The sequence below is a fragment of the Apteryx mantelli genome, chromosome 1, assembly GCF_036417845.1.
Source record: "Apteryx mantelli isolate bAptMan1 chromosome 1, bAptMan1.hap1, whole genome shotgun sequence".
Classification (NCBI taxonomy): domain Eukaryota; kingdom Metazoa; phylum Chordata; class Aves; order Apterygiformes; family Apterygidae; genus Apteryx; species Apteryx mantelli.
In genome coordinates this window covers 2,811,295-2,829,536 of record NC_089978.1, presented here as the reverse complement: position 1 = coordinate 2,829,536, position 18,242 = coordinate 2,811,295, and the positions used below count along the sequence as shown (strand labels likewise).

At 54.2% G+C, this 18,242-nt stretch overlaps 1 protein-coding gene across 1 annotated transcript in view; it reads right to left on the bottom strand.

Annotated features, from left to right (window-relative positions):
• Positions 1 to 7,865, bottom strand: part of RNF169 (ring finger protein 169) — a 28,870-nt gene extending 21,005 nt beyond the window's left edge. The window contains exon 1 of the mRNA XM_067307401.1: positions 7,529 to 7,865. Coding sequence (XP_067163502.1) covers positions 7,529 to 7,865 — 337 coding nt within the window. The remainder of the gene's footprint in view (positions 1 to 7,528) is intronic.
• Between the last annotated feature and the right edge of the window lie 10,377 nt (positions 7,866 to 18,242).

The following is an 18,242-nucleotide window of genomic DNA, read 5'->3' as shown; positions in this document are numbered from 1 at the left end:
AACACGGACTGTAAGAACAACTCGCATCAACTCAATCTAATCTCCTTCTTGGATGGCACAGCAGGCTTAGAGGACGAGGGGGAAACAAGTAAGGATACAGGTTCATCCCTCAGTGGTGAGAGATGCTCTACAGCATTTTACCTGCTTCAGAGGACAAGACACTCAAAACTCTTTCTTTATACAGAAATCGAAGCACTAGCAGGACACACTGTATTAGGGGCTGCACGTGTACTTTTGAGCAGCCCATACGTGAACTGCCTCCCCAACACGTGCATTACGCTGTCACTGTCGAAAACATGGAAGAAGCTTCCTCTGGACAGAAATATATAAGAAAATAAAGCAAGGTCTAGGTGTAAGCACTATTCAGATGGATACACAATTAGTTGAAAAACTGTTTTCCAAGAGTAATCAACTGTCATGCCAGGACACTTTCATGTGGACCACTGGGGCTTGCTGTAGGCCCAGTGCTAAATCCTCTCTTCATTAAGGGCTTCAATGGTGGATTAAAAGGAATAATTTAAGTGGATGACTCCAGACAGGACAGGGAAGGAGGAGAGAGAGGTGCAAGCGCTCTGACAGGTTCACGGCACAGGTTGGCACTGCCACCGAAGAGGCAGCCCTTCCTTATTCTTGCTCATTCTCACCCCAGTACTACCTGCACCTTATCTTTTTTCCTGGGCAATTTTAAATTTAAACCATTCCATCAAACAGCTACACAACACCGAAGCTGGAAGAAGGAGGAAGAAAGAGGTGGTGTTGACTTTAATGCTGTAGCTTCACTATCAGTTTGCTGTAGGAAGTAAATCACTTCTTTTCATGTAGCACGGGAAGGCTTCGTCAGGATTAGCGTTTCTAAACTCTTGGTCTTGAGAGGCGAAAGCTGGAGACTAGCTAGAGAACAACGGAAATGACAAGACATTAAGGAAACACCAGGAAATGCTCAAGAACTAGATTAGACTAGTCAAGTGGGGAAAAGAGGAAACCACAACCGAAAAAGACTAGGAGGAAGGACAGGGAAGTCACGTTAGAAGTCTGCCAATACAAAAAAAAAACACCCCCCCCCCAAAAAACAAAAAACCAAAAAACCAACAACCAAAAAACCCCACTCTCATAAAAGAATCAGTTATTAATTGCTCTCTGTAGCTACTGGGTAAAAGAGCAACAAAAGAAATCAGCTGCATTTATAACAAAGGCGATTTTGATTAGATATTAGGCAAAATTTTCCAAGCGTTCAGACCCTGAAACAAAGGCGGCTGTGGAATCCCCTTCAGAGGAGGATTGTAGGAACGGATGACACAAATGTCTGTCAGCAGTGGTTTAGGTAGTCTTCATCCTGCCTCGGTTTTGGGGAAGCTGACTGCCTGCGTCCCTTCCAAAAAGCACTTGAAGGACTGTATTTAGCAGGTAGACATTTATTGTCTACCCCCACCCCCTGAGTACCTTCATTTAGTAGTTTAAAATTCTCCTGACCTGTTTAACCAGCCATTTCCCTGGAAAATTGAATTTCTCCTTCTCTGTTCATGGGGGAATACTCCTTCGGCAATTTTCCAGGCTCCCTGAAGTTATCTGCAATCTGTGACGGTAACATCAAGATTGATAGGCAAAAATCTATCAATGTGGGTTTGTATCAGAGACGAGAAATTGTATCTTGGGCTTTCTGTCTGAGTAGACGTAATCAAGTTCTCATCCGCTTGTCCCTTCAGAAGATACTTTTCCTTTTTCTTGATGCAGAATTCATCGGGTAGCCCATCTTCCTCAAAAATATGAGTGCACTTGATTTTCTTGGGAATCAGGTTGAGGAACTCACCGCAAGCATGGTACGTGCACCTCTGTTTGTCCTGGTAGCTGAATGTTCCTGTACAGTATATATCCACTGGTTCCATGCGGATGCCCTCCCTCGCTCCCAACCTCCCATCTGCTGCACATATTTATCTTCCAAGACTTTCACTGTGCACCTGTCTTAATATATGAACTTTTACTTCTTAGCAAAGTATTACAGCCAATACTTTAATTCAAAACTTGGTTCTACCAGCTGCCTTGTTCTGATCACTTAAGAAATCCAGTTTTCCTATCACATGGCATTCTGTTATTTCAGAGTTGGAGTCTTTAAATGCTCATAAAAAACTAGCTGAAAAAGAGGTTTGCCATCTGCAGCTAAAACAACCTGCCATGATCACAGAATCATTGAGGTTGGAAGAGGCCTCTGGAGATCGTCTGGTCCAACCCCGCTGTTCAAAGCAGGGTCAGCTACAGCAGGTTGTCCAGGACCATGTCCAGTTGGGTTTTGAATATCTCCAAAGACAGAGACTCCACAACCACTCTGGGCAACCTGTTCCAGTGCTTGACCACCCCCGATATTTATACACATTGACAAGGTCCCCCGTGAGCCTTCTCTTCCCCAGGCTGAGCATTCCCAGCCCTCTCAGCCTCTCCTCTTAGGAAAGATGCTCCAGGCCCTTCATCATCTTCATGGTCTTTTGCTGGACTCACTCCAGTATGTCCATGTCTCTCTTGTACCAGGGAGCCCAGCACTGGACACGATATTCCAGATGAGGTCTCACCAGTGCTGAGTATGATGATAGAGTAGGATTCAGGTGCCTAAACACCAGCACCTAGGGGTGCCTTTCCAGACGCTATAGGGTGTCCAAGAGATCCCCATAGAGCTGGCAGACAGGACAGAGGACTAACGGGAGCCCCACACCTTTCTAGACTGGCAGCTGGAGACCAGGCTGAATACAGAGCAGCTTGAAAGGCACTAGATGTCCAAAGTGAATGATAAAAATCTAGACCTGAAACAAATATTAGTCGATCAAATTAAGTTGGAAGAATTAAGTTATGTAAAGAGACAGCATCTTTCATGTTAAAAAAAAAAAAAAGTATTTTTCTAAATCAGTTCTGCAGGTTTTAAGCTATTTAACTAAGTCCATAAGCTTATTCAGTATTTGATAACAAAATCAAAGAATCATTGAGGCTGGAAGGGACCTCTGGAGATCATCTAGTCCAAACCCTCCCCGCCATTCAAAGCACGGTCAACTAGAGCAGGTTGCTCTGGACTGTGTCCAGTTAGGTTTTGAGCATCTCCAAAGACAGAGACTCCACAACCTCTCTGGGCAACCTGTTCCAGTGTTCCATCACCCTTACGCTAAGAAATTTTTTTTTCTGATATTTAAACAGAGTTTCCTGTATTTCAGTTTGTGCCCATTGCCCCTTGTTCTGTCACTGGATACCACTGAGAATAGTCTGACTCCATCTTCTTCACACCCTTCCATCAGATATATCTACATATTGATAAGGTCCCCTCAGGCCTTCATCAGTGTGTCAATGTGGATGTTATGAGAGACAGAGCGAGGACATGATGAGCAACAAGAAAGGTTTCTACGAGTACACGGGCAGCAAAAGGAAAGTTAGGGAAAATATGGGACCACTGCTGAGCAGGGCAGGGGACCTGATGACAAAGGACATGGAAAAGGCCGAGGTACTCAATGCCTTATCCACCTCGGTCTTTACTTGCAAGACCGGCCCTCAGGAATCCCAGGCCCCTGAGGCCAGAGGGGAAGTATGGAGCAAGGCAGACTTGCCCTTGGTGGAGGAGGATCAGGTTAGGGAACATGTAAACAAACTGGACACACACGAGTCCATGGGACCTGACTGAATGCACCCACGAATGCTGAGGGAACTGGCCAATGTCGTTGTGAGGCCACTCTCAATTATCTTTGAAAAAGTCACGGTGATTGGGAGAGATTCCTGAGGACGGGAAGAGAGCAAATATCACTACTATCTTCAAGAAGGAGTATTTGGGGAACTACAGGCTGGTCAGCCTCACCCCAGTCCCTGGGAAGGTGATGGAACAAATCCTCCTGGAACAATCCTCCTTGGATTACTATTTCCAAACACATGAAGGACAGGAAGGTGACTGGGAGTAGTCAGCATGGATTTGTGAAGGGGAAATCGTATCTAACCAACCTGATAACCTTCTGTGATGAGCTGACCGCCGTGGTGTGTGAGCGGAGAGCAGTGGGTGTTGTTTATCTCAACTTCAGGAAGGTTTTCAACGCTGTCTCCTGTAAATCCTCATCGACTAATTGATGAAGTATGAACTGGAGCAGCGGACAGTGAGCTGGACTGAAAACTGGCTGAACTGCTGGACTCAAAGGGTTGTGATCAGCAGCATGAAGTCTGACTGGTGTATCCCAGGGGTTGATACCGGGGCCAGTATGACCCAGACACGGGACACAGTACACCCTCAGCAAGTTTGCAGATGATGCAAAACTGGGAGGAGGGGTTGATACACCAGACTGTTGCGCTGCCATTCAGAGGGACCTTGACAGGTTGGAGAAATGGGCAGACAGGGATTTCATGAAGTTCAACCACAGGAGATGCCAAGTCCTGTCCCTGGGGAGGAATAACCCCAGGCACCAGGACAGGCTGGCAGTCAACCGTCTGGAAAGCAGCTTGGCAGAAAAGGCCCTGGGGGTTCTGCTGGACAACAACTTGACCATGAGCCAGCAATGTGCCACTGTGGCAAAGAAGGCCACCAGCCTCCTGGGCTTTATTAGGAAGAACATTGCCAGCAGGCTGAGGGAGGTGATCCTTCCCCTCTACTCAGCACTGGTGAGGCCTCACCTGGAGTGCCTTGTCCAGTGCTGGGCTCCCCAGTACAAGAGAGACATGGACATACTGGAGTGAGTCCAGCAAAAGACCATGAAGATGATGAAGGGCCTGGAGCATCTTTCCTAAGAGGAGAGGCTGAGAGGGCTGGGAATGCTCAGCCTGGGGAAGAGAAGGCTCACGGGGGACCTTGTCAATGTGTATAAATATCGGGGGTGGTCAAGCACTGGAACAGGTTGCCCAGAGTGGTTGTGGAGTCTCTGTCTTTGGAGATATTCAAAACCCAACTGGACATGGTCCTGGGCAACCTGCTGTAGCTGACCCTGCTTTGAACAGCGGGGTTGGACCAGACGATCTCCAGAGGCCTCTTCCAACCTCAATGATTTTGTGATTATATGATTCTACGAAAAGCCTCGCTAAAGTCATGATAGACCATATCCGCTCTGCTCCCTCTGCACGTGCTAAATTAACATTTGTAATGGCTCAGCTCGCTTTGGTTTCCATACTATTAGCCCAACTCACAATATAAGTGGTCAATTACCTTCACAACGTTTGCCTTATGCAGCAGTCCAGTGCCGCTTAAGGACTGCCGCTTGGCCTTAAGCTGGAAACGCAACAGGAAAGCCGTTAAAGATGATAGCTCATTTTAGCTCACCTCATCAACCGTTAGTTCAACCGCTCCGTAGCTTTGAGCACAATTTTAAAGCGGTGAGGCCTAGGGTATGAAAAGCGGTCAGAGGATATAGCGCGAGTACCAGTTAGTCTAGCCTAGTCTAGAGTCTCTATGACAAGACCGTACTCAAACTATACGATAACAGTAACGTGCACACGTTTGGGGGTAGATCTCACGTTTCTCAGTGCTAAGACCCTCCGCGAGTCTCTCCAAGACAGTTCCGGAGCTTTAGGAAGTTCAGGCAGGCATAAAGGGCTACCGACACTCGGATGATCACCACGTGCCTCGCTGCAAAACATACACGTTCCAGACAATTTAAGGGAAGCAAAGGATTAAAGCTACTCTTCTAAAAACAGCATCGGTCCTGCGCAAGCATTCCTGCAGCATGGCTGGATGTTCTCATTCAAGCTAGGGTTAGATCAAGCCGAATATATTTAAGCGTGATTGACTCAACTAACTTGGAGTGAAGATGGACTTGGTGAGAGTTTTCGAGAACCCCAAAGTGGAAATAAAGCCCGCGGAGGGCCGGTCTCCCTGCTCCAGCTGCAGAGGAACCGCTCCCAGCGGTTCGCCTCGGCTTCCTTCCTGATGGCTACTTTATTCCTTGGTTCAGCAAATCGTTTCGTGTGAGGGCTTCCCAGTTAGCTCGGAGCAAAGGTTAGCAGGGTAGTTCAAACCACCAATTTAAGCTGTTTTAGCTAATACTGCCAATTTTTTCCCAAAGCAAATTAGAGGGTGCTGACACAAGCATGAACCAGGAGAGCGGTAACACACTCGATAAGGAACAGTTAGGGCAGCGGCTTCTTTCCTAGCAAGCTGGATGGGGAAGAGGACATTTATCCGCAGCCTAAAGCCTGGTCTACTCTACCGAGCTTCCACCAGCGCCGTCGCGTCAGAACAACGCTCACGTAGACACGGTGTAGGCGGATGATTTCTGCCGGCGTAGCTACATCACTCCTGCAAACAGCACGCGCTAAAGCCGCCGACAAAAGCTCCCAGCAGAGCCGCATCCCCAGCAGGAGCTTTGCCCGAAGTGACAGGCGCAAGGTGGGCATTTTCCCCCTGCAAACTCGGCACACCTCCTGCCCGACAGCATGGGGCTGAGCCCCTGCAAACTCGGCACACCTCCTGCCCGACAGTGTGGGGCTGAGCCCCTGCAAACTCGGCACACCTCCTGCCCAACAGTGTGGGGCTGAGCCCCTGCAAACTCAGTGCACCTCCTGCCCGACAGTGTGGGGCTGAGCCCCTGCAAACTCAGCGCACCGCCTGCCCGACAGCATGGGGCCGAGCCCCTACAAACTCAGTGCACCTCCTGCCCAACAGCGTGGGGTAGAGGCCCTGCAAACTCAGTGCACCTCCTGCCCAACGGCGCGGGGCTGAGCCCCTGCAAACTCAGTGCACCTCCTGCCCAACAGCATGTGGCAGAGGCCCTGCAAACTCAGTGCACCTCCTGCCCAATGGCGCGGGGCTGAGGCCCTGCAAACTCAGTGCACCTCCTGCCCAATGGCGCGGGGCTGAGGCCCTGCAAACTCAGTGCACCTCCTGCCCAACGGTGCGGGGCTGAGCCCCTGCAAACTCGGTGCACCTCCTGCCCAACGGTGCGGGGCTGAGCCCCTGCAAACTCAGTGCACCTCCTGCCCAACGGTGCGGGGCTGAGCCCCTGCAAACTCGGTGCACCTCCTGCCCAACGGCGCGGGGCTGAAGCCCTACAAACTCGGTGCACCTCCTGCCCAACACCGTGGGGCTGAGTCCCCGCAAACTCAGCGCACCTCCTGCCCAACAGTGTGGGGCTGAGCTCCTGCAAACTCAGTGCACCTCCTCCCCCCCCCCCCCCACGCAGCTGAGCCCCCGCAAACTCAGCGCACCTCCCACCCCTCCCCCCGCGGGGCTGAGCCCTCTCAATCTCAGCGCTCTTCCCGCCCCTCCCCCGCCAGGACTGAGCCCCCGCAAACTCAGCGCACCTCCCGCGCCGGCCCCGCCCCCTCGGGGCCGAGCCCCCGCGCGCTCGGCGTCCCCCCTCCCCCCCGCCGGCCCCGCCCCCTCGGGGCCGAGCCCCCTCCCCCGCCGGCCCCGCCCCCTCGGGGCCGAGCCCCCGCGCGCTCGGCACCCCCCCGCCCCCGCCGGCCCCGCCCCCTCGGGCCGAGCCCCCGCGCGCTCGGCGCCCCCCCGCCCCTCGCGCCGCCGCAGGCGGTTGGTACTGGGGGGAGGGGGAGGGGCAGGTGCCCGCCGCCGCCGCCGCCGCCGCACCTTGGTCCGGCGGCCGCTGCTCCCCGCCTCCTCCGGCGGCCGTCGTCGCGGCGGGCTCGGCGCGGGCCTGCTGGCGGCGGGCCCAGGTGGAGAGGCGGCTGCGGCAGAGCGGGCAGCAGAGGCCCGGGCCCTGCAGGCACCGCTGGAAGCAAGCGAGGCAGAGCGAGTGGCGGCAGGGCGGCGTCACCGCCTCCACCAGCGCCTGGCGGCACACCGGGCACTCCGCCACCGCCAGCACCACCTCGTCCTCCTCCGCCGCCGCCCCGGCCCGCCCCCGCCCCCGCCGCCCCCGCCGCGCCGGCACCGCGGCCCGGCTGCCGGGGCCCGCCGCCGCCATCTTCTCACACTTTGAAGGGACAGAGCGTTGGGGCGCGCGGCCCCGCCCGCCTCATGCATAATTCATGAGGTCGCCACGCCCCCTCCCCTCCACGCTGCATATTCATGAGCGCCCGCCCTCCGCCAATATTCATGAGCCGTCACGCCCCCCGGAGAGGCACCGCCCCCTCATTGAATATTCACGTGGCGGCCGCTATATAAGGAGGGGGGGGGCGCTGCAGCGTTCTGTCAGTGGCCTCGCAGGCCGGGAGATGTCCGCGGCCGGGGGCTCCCTCACGGCACCCCTTCAGCGCAGCGCTGACGGGATCGAGGCCTCTCGCGGCCTGTTGGGGCCCCCTCCACCGGGGCAGGGCCTGGCCCGGGTCGCTGGGGTGTCATCCCAGCGCAGCCACAGCCCCCTTGGTCCCGCCACCCATGAAATCCCGTGGAGCTGCTCCGCCTCGGCGTGGTTTCTCAGGGGGTTTTGAGGTCCTTCCTCTGGCCCAGGGGCTCTCGGCTGTCCCAGAGCACGCCCCGGCTGCTTCCAGCCCCTTCCCGCCTCTCGCTTCCCCTTCTGAAGAAGCCCTGGCTTAAAAAAGACACCGCAAAAACCCTGCTATGAACCTTCCTCGTTTCGCTTTGCTCTTTTTTACGGCTTTTCTCTGCAGCCCCGGCACACGCTCCTTTCCGGCCTCTCCGCCGCGCTGGCTCAGCGCGGCCCGGCTCGAGCTCCCGCTCGGCTCTCCCGCTGTCTATAAACGTGCGGCGGCTCCACAAGTGAGATTAGCAGGTTATAAACTCTCCGCCGCGTTAACTGGCGGAGTGCAGAGGCCAACGCCGCGCAAACCCTCTGGTTTAACCCTTTCTGGCACCCGCTCGTAGATATTCGGTTCACGTTTTGCTCCCGCGCCCGCAACGCTCGGATCCACGGGCCGAAGAGTTTGGAGGAACCCAAAACCCAACCCTCAGCTCCCGCTAACCCCTTCCTCCCAGCGCACGGCGGCCCCGCGCCCGCGTCCCCAAAATTTCAGGCCTTTCCCGACCCGTCGTCTTCCATCGCTGCTTGAAACAGGGACTTAAAATTCATCTCGACTCTTCCCTTCCTCTAAAATGCCTCGTCTAAACGGGGTGGTGGAGCAGACTCTACGCTTGCCCGATTTAGAGGTGAATTCCTGGGAGCTGAGGGGCAGAGAGGTTTAGGAAATGGCATCATTTAAACAGCGTGTTTCCAAGTACAACCTGTGAAGCCCTGTTCCCGGTGGATTCTCTGGTGTCTAGTAGTATGGTTGGGCTCCACCTTTTCGGTGCCCCAGCGCAGGGCATTAATTTGCACTGCTTTTCTACACTCAGATACTCAACAGATTTCACCGAGAGGGGAAGGCTTTGAACTATCTTCCTCCCGAGAGGTGCCACATCCTATGGGGGAGCCTCGAAGGAAGAGATGCAAAATCACATTTAATCATCCTGGGTTTTTTTTTTTGGGGGGGGGGGGAAGGGAGGGTGTGGTGAAGGGGTTGCAAAACAGAGCTGGCTTAGAGGCGATGCGCACCCGGAGCATCCTGTCTGCTCGTGGACTGCGCCGCACGTGCCAGCGGGGAAAAGGGAGCAGCGAACAGCCAGGCAAATGGGCTTTGAAAATAAGCCAGTGGGGACCAGACAGCAAGGCATGGGCACGAGCAGAGCGTGCTGGCTGCCATCGGGATGAGATCTGTGTGCACAGGCAAACCTGGCTCCATCCCTGCCTGAGGAGCAGATTCCTGGGATCTGTTCTGCGGCAGCTCCCCTTCTCCCCTCCCGCCTCCGGGCAGGTTTTGCAGAGGGACACCCTTCCAGGAGGGAAGGTTAAAGAGGTGAGCTGTGGAGTCCAGATGCACATGCCTTGCTCGGGAATTGGAGGAATTTGAGCCTCCTTGGCACGTCGCTGGACTCGTGGTAGCGGGGAACCGAGCTAACCAGCGGGTGACTGAAGACAAATGCTACGTGGAGTTTCAGATCCATGTGATACGGTGCACCAGCATTGCCTGAGGGAACGCAGAACCCACGGAAAAGTGGGCTGGCGAGGTCCCCAAGGGGTTATCCAGCCGTGCCCCTTTCCTACAGCAGGACCAGCTCCGGCTGAGTCACTCCTGAGCAATGCTTGTTCATCCTGTTCGTAAAAACCTCAGGTGCTGGCAACCCACCTCCCCCTCCAGGCGACTGGCTGAGTCTATCCCTATCATCAGAAAGATTTTTCCCTCGTTAGACATAGATCTCCCATAATGCTCATCCCAACGTGCCCGCTGGCCACACTAATCCACATCCCTTCCTCCTGCCTTAGGCAATTAGTGGAGGAATCTAGCCTAGGAGCTACCTTAGTGCAACGGCTCCCTGAATCAAAAAGTGCCTCGGTCAGGGGGCGAGTCAGATCCCAGGGAAGAGGCTTGTGCTTGGCACGGCGCTGACGGATGAGGCCGGAGGCGGGCTTGGGAGGTCAGCCCTGGCTTGTCCGGCTGTTAAACGTGAGGTGTGGGAGCACCCAGCACCCCGTGCAGGTGGGAGGCCTGGCCATCTTACCGCCGCTGTTCTGCTTTCCGAGTTACTCCACGCACTGGATCAGGAAGGCCTCTCTCTGCTTAAGCTGGTCCTGTACCCCTGCCTCTATATTTGTACAGCACCAAGCGCTTGATAATAGGGCCGTGAATAACAGCTAAATCTATCCCTGCTAAATCTATCCCTGCCTGCAGGCTGAACATGTACGGAGTTGTGCGCAGCTCCATCCTCTCCATAAATTAGGGGTGCAAGAAGCCTTGGGCTAGTCATTGCTGAGGTTTGGGTCATTGATCGGCTTCAGGGAGGGTCAGTCCAACAAAAATACCCTGAAGTTTCCAAAGGGCAATTCATCAGTTTGAAGATCCTGGGAGGTGAGGTAGCAGGGAAGGAGGAAGCAGATAAACTGTCGCTGTCACGTTCCCCTGAAACTTCTCGTGGCGTGAGTTTGCTCTTTCCCACGCCAGCTGTGGAGGTGCTGAGCACGGTGTGGCAGGACTCACAGAAGGATATTCGGGTAGAAGAGGCTGTTCCTCCTGCTGCTAGGACTGAGGAAGAGGGACGTGGATCAATTTGGTATTTGTCAGTCGCTTGCCACAGGGGTGACTGTCATGCAGGGACATTCGGAGGCTTCAGGAAGCCGTTGTGGAGGGTTAGGATGGGACGTGCCTACGGAGTCCGAAAGTGCCTGGCTTGTTCCCAGCCATCAGCCCTTCATGCTCTGGGCTTGCAAACAGGCGGCGCCGGCTGCTCCTGCTGCCGGGCGAGAACATCAAGCCCTAGCGCGAGCAGGCTGCGTCCCCTACCGAATGCTGCAACGGGTACGACGGGGCCTGCTGAGGGGCTGGAGATCAGCAAACCCTTCTGCAAAATGCAACATCTGCGGTCCCTTTTCCCCAACCTGTCAGCCCGTGGGAGTGTTGTTGGGACATCTCCTCGGGGAGTTGTCTTTTCTTGCAAGGCTGCGTGCTGAGCAGGACAGACCACAGCGAAGCGGTGCCTTGGGTTTAGACGTACTACTCTCCGAGGCCTGGCAGCCCTTGTTAGCAAGCAGTGAAAAACGTGTTTAAGGGAATTTCCTCCCGGTACAGACAGGCAGGAGTGCTGGGCTGAGTTTTAGCTAACTCACCTGCACAAACTCTCTGCTGCTTCTGCCCGAGGGGTCTCAGGTCTCAGAGGCGCTTCCCCGTTGTAGCTTTGGTGTGTTAGTCTGTTAGGTGGTGCGCTGGGAAGCATTTTGTGGCCCAAGGTGGCACGTGGTGCGGTTGTCCTGTTGACCATCAGAACTAAACATCTATCACATACTGCCTTCGGTCAGAGGGCTGGACACTGCGATCCAGATTGCTCCTACTCTTTGGTCCAAGGAGAGATCAGCTGGTAGCATGCCATCGCTGACAGACACGTGCTAAGCCTCTTCTCAAAGATCTCCAGTGATGGGTACCCTGAAGCCTTCCCAGGCAATCAGTCCCAGTCCTGTAGTATTTCACTCTTTGACCTGAATTCCTCTAACTGAAATTTAAGTCTGCGATTTGTCCAGTCCGCCAAGGATGTCTTCCCCCTACCTACCGTCCCATCTGAACAAATACCTGTGTTTGCTTCATGTCTCTGTTATATATAATTTCTAAATCCTGGTGCCAAAACATCCACAAAGAAGAAAGTCTAAGAGAGGCTTTTTTGCCTGGACCGGGAGGAATATAAGAATTAATTTGGGGCAGGGAAAGATACAGAGGGAAGTGCTGTCTCGAATATCCCTGTGTCCGTGGGGGCAGCAGAGCCTGGTACTGTTCGTGTACTGGTGGGGAGAAGTGACACGGGACTGGGGAGATTCCCTGACAGCCGGTGTTGGAAAGTGGAGGGATGGCTACAGGGACACACAAGGGGCTGGCTCGTTCTTGGTTAAATCCTGAACTATCCAGGCTTAAACACAAATGGTGGAAACCCCTGTAGCTGTGGCTTGCTGAAGTTTAGCCCATGTAAATAGCTAAGGTGGCACCTGCCTAGTTGAGCTGACTCTGTCAAGGTGATCCTCCAGCCTGTCTCTGTCAAACGCAGGAAAATCATACAATTATGCCTAAAAGCACTTTCAGCAATGAACGGAATTGCAAAAAGTCTTTTATTCTTGCCAAGGACTGAATATTCACAGTGGTCACAGAGCTGTGGTGACTATGAGACGGCCATGCCATCCCTGTTTCCTCCTAATCCAGTCGAATCAAATAAACCCAAGGGCACATAGGGGAACCTTAGCCTTAAGCAGTATCCAGGGGGTTCTTGCGGTGCAGTTCAGCTCGGAGCAAACACAGTCCTTCCCAAAGGCGCCACCTGTGATCAGGAGAGAGCTGCAGCTTCTTGCAACTGCTGATCTTCTCTGCTTGCCTCTTGGGTCCTCTTCTGGCCAGAGGAGGATTGGTTGGGAAAAGCAGTGTTTGTGGCTTGCCAAGGAGGTGCAGGGAGGGTATCTCAGTGGCAGTGGGGTTGGAGATGAGTCCTGAGATGGGATCTTATCCCCCGTAAGGTCAGCGAAGCAGCAGGGACGAAACCTCTGTTGCTAACACAGCTCAAAAGACTTGTTTCCTCTTACAGAGCTGCACTAGCAGAAAGGGTCCCTCACTTCATGCCCACTTTGATCCCCGCAGTTGCAGCCCCCTGATCCCTGCGCCATCCAGCTGGGCTGTTTCAGTCACCTTCCCCAGGACACTTGTTTTCTACCAGGTTCCTCCTTGGGTCTACAAGAACCTCTTTCCTCACCTCCAGCTTGGCCAAGGTGACTTTATATATTTTTTTTTTTCTGGGAAGTCCATCGCGTTGAGTTTGTGCATGACTTTATTTTGTCATACGGAGCTCGCACCCTTTTGCATATTGCCTGAAGCAGATTTCAGTAGAGCTTGGTTGTTACCCTCATGGCAATTGGCCTTAGGGCTTTAACAGGCTCACAGATTTATACGTTCAGGAGCTTGAATTGTTTAGAAGAAATGACAGCTTTTTTTCATTTTTAAGCATATCTGAGATTCAGAATCCCCTTAGGAGGAATTTGCTGTTTCCTTTGGCAAAGGAGCTAGTGCGGAGGGTCTCCGTGTGCCCAGATCCCTCATGTGCTCAGTGCGACTCCTTTAAGACCACTGTTTTCCACTAGTGAATCATATCATACCTGCACCCCTGGATTATCTAAGTGCAGGGAAGATGAATCCGAGAGAATCCGAGGAGGCAGAGCCTTTGCACTGGTTGCTATGGAAATCTCTTGTGCTTCTGTCTTCTGCTTCTTTTCACCTATTTGCTGGGGCACTAAAACAATCTGCCTTTTCCCCACATTTTAATTTAAGCGTCCTGTAATTGAGAGCCAGCGTGATCAAGCTAGATTTGTGGATCGAGGACGCACGTGTGAACGAAACGGCGCTCACCGCCTGGCTGCGTTCGTTATCTCTGCGGCCGCCAGCGAGGGCCGGCGTTATCGCTGAAATCCCATCCCTCCCCGATAAAGGCTCTCGGCAGAGAAAACGTGGCTGCAGAGATGCAGGCAAAGCCCTCCATCTTCGAGCCTGCGTGGAAAACCCGCTGTTGGAGGGAGGAAGAGCAGATTCATGCCCCCAGAAAGAGCTCCTGAACGTGGCTGGAGCCTACAGGAGGTAGCGCTGGTTTCGCCACGCAGGATTTCCGAAGGGGGCTGGGGAGAGGCGCCTGGGTCCTCCACGGCTGCCGGGAACTTGCTGGGGGCTCTCGTTTACTTCTTGCTGCCTTGCCCACGCTTCTGTTGCTGGCTGTGTCCATCTTAGCTGTCGAATGACTAAGGATTTCAGCGCATCAATCCGCTCTGTTGTGGGGACTCGCAAAATACCAGTCAGCAATAAAGGCGCATAAAAGCAATAAATTCCCAGGCAACAAAAAAACCTGCTAGTGGCTTTATTAAGCCGTAATGACAACACGAAGGCGTTTTGGTGCCGGGACTGGTCTTTGTCCAGACTCCAGGCTGGCTCTCCCCGGCGGCTGTCCCGTAGATGTCGCCGCTAGACAGAGTCAGACGGGGCGCCTTGTTCCCGCGGATGTCGGCAGGTCCCCGTGGAGCCGCCCTGTCCCCCGGCAGCAGGCTGGCCTTGGAGCCGGAGCCCGGGGAGTCCTCGGGGAGGGAGGTCAGAGCCTGTCCCCAGCTTTTGTTGCTCCAGATAGAGCCACCAGGATCTCAGTGCTACGGACCAGGCTGAGCCTCCCGTTCCTTCCTTCTGATTTGCCTCCTGTTAGTCATAAGTAGCTTTTTCCAGCTCCAGGGGCAAGTTAGTGACGGTGGGACCTTGCTCACAGCCAACATGGGAAGAGGAGACAGACCCTGTTCCCCACCTAAGCCACTCAAGAGAAAACTGCCATGCAGAGCTTTAGCTCTCAGCAGAGGTCCTAGTCATAGAGGGTGGGATTGAGGAAGGGATCTCTCCCATATATTCTCCCACATTATTCCTGCACATCCTGCATCACATCGACAGGACTTTGTTTTCGTGTCTCCACGTTTTTCCGACCAAAACTTGGCGATTCGGGGTGTGTGGAGCCCTGTGCTGGCCTGCAGAGGGTATCCTAAGCCCGTGCAAGGCTCTAACCTCGCTTCCCGCCGCCCTGAACCGAAAACTCTGCCTTGCCCAGCTTGCTGGGGGACTTTTCTTTGCTTCTCACCTCTCCTGAGGAGCTGGTGGGATTCTGCTGCTGCCCTGCTTCTTCGTGGCCCTCCCAGCAAGGATGCCAGCGCTGGTGGGAGGTCTGCCATGGGGTCACACAGCCCCATTTGCAGGTGGGGGATGTTTTGCAGCACAGCCGGGAGGGATGGACATTTTTCCCATCTGTCCTCCATCCTGGTTGTTCCTTGTTCCTGCTTGGCTGCAATTCCCACCCGGCCCATCCTCGCTTTGCATCTCTGACCCCCTTCCCTCTTCCATTGCGAGCAACCATGCCAGCCGCAGCTCGCTGCCTGGAGCGCAAGGTGGAGCACCAGAGGCCAAGTGCATCGCGCTGCACGCTTGGTCCAGCCTCTTCGAGTAATTCACCCTCGGAGGCAATCCTCCCCCTTCCCAATGCTCGCTGCGGCTTTGCTCTGCCGGCTTCTCTTTGGCCCCTCTCTCTTCTTCCGTTGCTGACCTCCGTCCCTGGAGCGGATTCCCTCTGTCCTTCCTCCCCGTCCTCTCCAGATCACTGGTTTCACTCTGATTCTAGGCTAGGTACCATGCACTGGTGCTGGGCTTGGCACCCCACTTAAAAGATGGTGAAATTACAGGATTTCCCATTCCAGGGAAATGTCTATGCCGTTCCATTGGTAAATTATCTTTTTAAGCCTCATCAGTTAGTGGCTGCCTTAAACCCCCAAACGTGCAGATTTAGAGGCCCTAAAAAAATCCTCTGGCACTTCGATTCTTGCAAAAAATACCTTTGCTTGCAAGTAGCTCTGGCTGTTCGCATGGAGAACAGACATTCCCAAATGCTGGAATGTGCTCCTGCAGGGCTTGACCGGATCCCGCTGCAATTCCACAGAGCCCCTGGGAACACACTTTGCCTTAAAGCTACTGTAACAAATGACGTTCCCTACACCCCGGGCTGCAGGTGTTCTCCCCCGCAGTCATTAGGCTGCTGTACGATGATAAATGCAAACGCTGCTCCTCCCTTTCCCGGTGTGGTGAGTCAGGGAGAGGTAGGGTGATGTCCTCTGCAGATTACCTGTGTAGCTCGAGGGGTCGTGTGGAGACGCGGTGAAGTATCTGAGCGAGGCTGAGTTTCCCGCGGGGCCCGTTGGGCAGAGCGGTTTCTGGGATTGCTCCACAGGGAACGCTCTGCTTGAATGTCCCCTTCTGTCCAGCATCCCAAGCACAGCTGCCTTCAAGAGACCTTCAGGAGCCTGCTGAGCTCTTGCCGGTGTTGATCACTCATCAGGGTGGGAATAGGAAATCAGATGTTGAGTGAGGCGACATCTGTACTGGACTTGCAGCCAGAGGCAGCTTCCCCGAGCTGCTGCTGATTCATGGGGAGGTGCTGATTGCTCAGAGACAAGGTGTTTCCTTGCAGCTTCAGGAGAAGCTCACCGCTGATGTACAGCCTCTTCGCTTGGAGGCACGTCTCCTGCCATCATGCTGCTGTCAGGAGAGCTGAACCAAAGCCAGGACCTGGCTGGGGTTGGCACAAGAGACCGACTGCAGAGACAGCTCCAGCGAGCCCACCGAGGAGTTCAAGAGTTACACTGGCAGTCGGGGGAAGGAGGTGGCTTCTTTTCCATGGTTTCCCACGAACTACAGCATTACTCCACCTCCGTTTTAGTGTAGCACAGGTATTAGCCACTTTCCAAGGGTTTGAGGTGAAACCCAACCCTCTGCGGGTGGGTGGTTGCACTGGGATGGAGGGCTCAGGTGGATGCACTGGGATGGAGGGCTCAGGTGGATGCACTGGGATGGAGGACTCAGCAGGGCAGGGAAGGAATAGATGTGCCATTTGGGAAACTCACCTCCGTGCCAGGACAGCTCATGTGGGGTCCAGTCCGGCAGCGCCTGGGACAGCAGGGAACAGCATAAAGACAGGCCAAGGCCCAGCCCAAATGCTCCTCACCAGCTCCTCTTCCGATCCATGCGCCGCAGAGCCAGCTCCGATCCAGCAGTGAAAGCAGGTCCTAATGCATCGGTGCAGGGAGGCAGGATTTACTCTGCCGCTTGGGGAAAAAAGGTGTTTTTCCTCCTCATCCAACTCTCTCCATCTCCGCATGGTACCCAGGGAGGCCAGTGAGGAACGGAGCCACCCAAGACATCAGTCCCAATTAACTGAAAGTCCCTCTACACCTCCTGATGGCTTATGTACCTCCAGGGAGGAGGGCTGTCGAGCAGGACGGATCGGGAACAGGAGCCTGCCCTCGCTGGGCTCTGCCGACTAGCTTGAGCCATTAGGATGGTTGGTCGGTGGTTGTAGGGCGTTGGGGAAAGAGGAAGGCGCTGTGCGTTAGCCACCCTGACAGTCCTGCCCTGGGCTCAGTGCTTTGAAAGGTGGAGGTAGGCTGACTTCTCTGTGGTGGCCGCTCGGATCTGGAGGAGAATTAATAGCCACTGCCTGCTGGAAAAGCCCAAAAGAGAGACAAGTAGGAAAAAGGCTGACACGAAGCGTTCTTCAGGGCATCCAGCTTCTGGCTGAGCCCTGGGCACGACAACGTCCTTGCGCAGAAAGAGAGCACGACGGCGGCATAACCTAACAGCGACGTATCGTTGCTTTAGGAGGGCAGCGGGAGGGAGGGATAAAGCCCCCTGAAATGAGGTTGTGTGGGAAAGCAGATGGAGGGGATAAACTGGGGCTGTGCCTCCACCGGGCCCTGCGATGGGTGTTTGAACTCTGCAGCACGGCTCAGCCCGGGCTGCCAGCATCAGCTGCACGTTTTCTGCTCTTTGGGGACTTTGAAAATACGAATCAGGGGACCGAGCGGAGAGCAGGTGCTGTTTGTTTTCCTTTCCTCCCTTCCAGATTGCTCCATCATCTCCATGTGGTGGGGAAAGGGGAGTTTTGCAAAGTCGTGGCACAAATACAATTTTGATTTTGCTCAGTTGAAACCTACCTGGTGGAGCTCACCGCCAGGAGGTGGCAGAGAGACAACCTCCTATGGCAGGACCTATGGATGGTGGGAACATGCAGTCCACAGCTGTTTTACCAAAATTAAAAAGCAGCTACTGTTGGAATGGGTTTAAAGTGAGATTTTCTTTGCTGCAAAGCTATTCCATAGATATTCACTGCCTTCTCATGTGGTTGCTCTGGCATATCCAGTGCTGGTTATCTGCCCTCTGAACAGATAAAGTCCTTAGACCCTGGGGAAACACGAGCTGGTGGGGATGGGATGCCACCTGGAAATTCAAGGTCCTCTAGCAGGGGGAGTTGAAAGCCT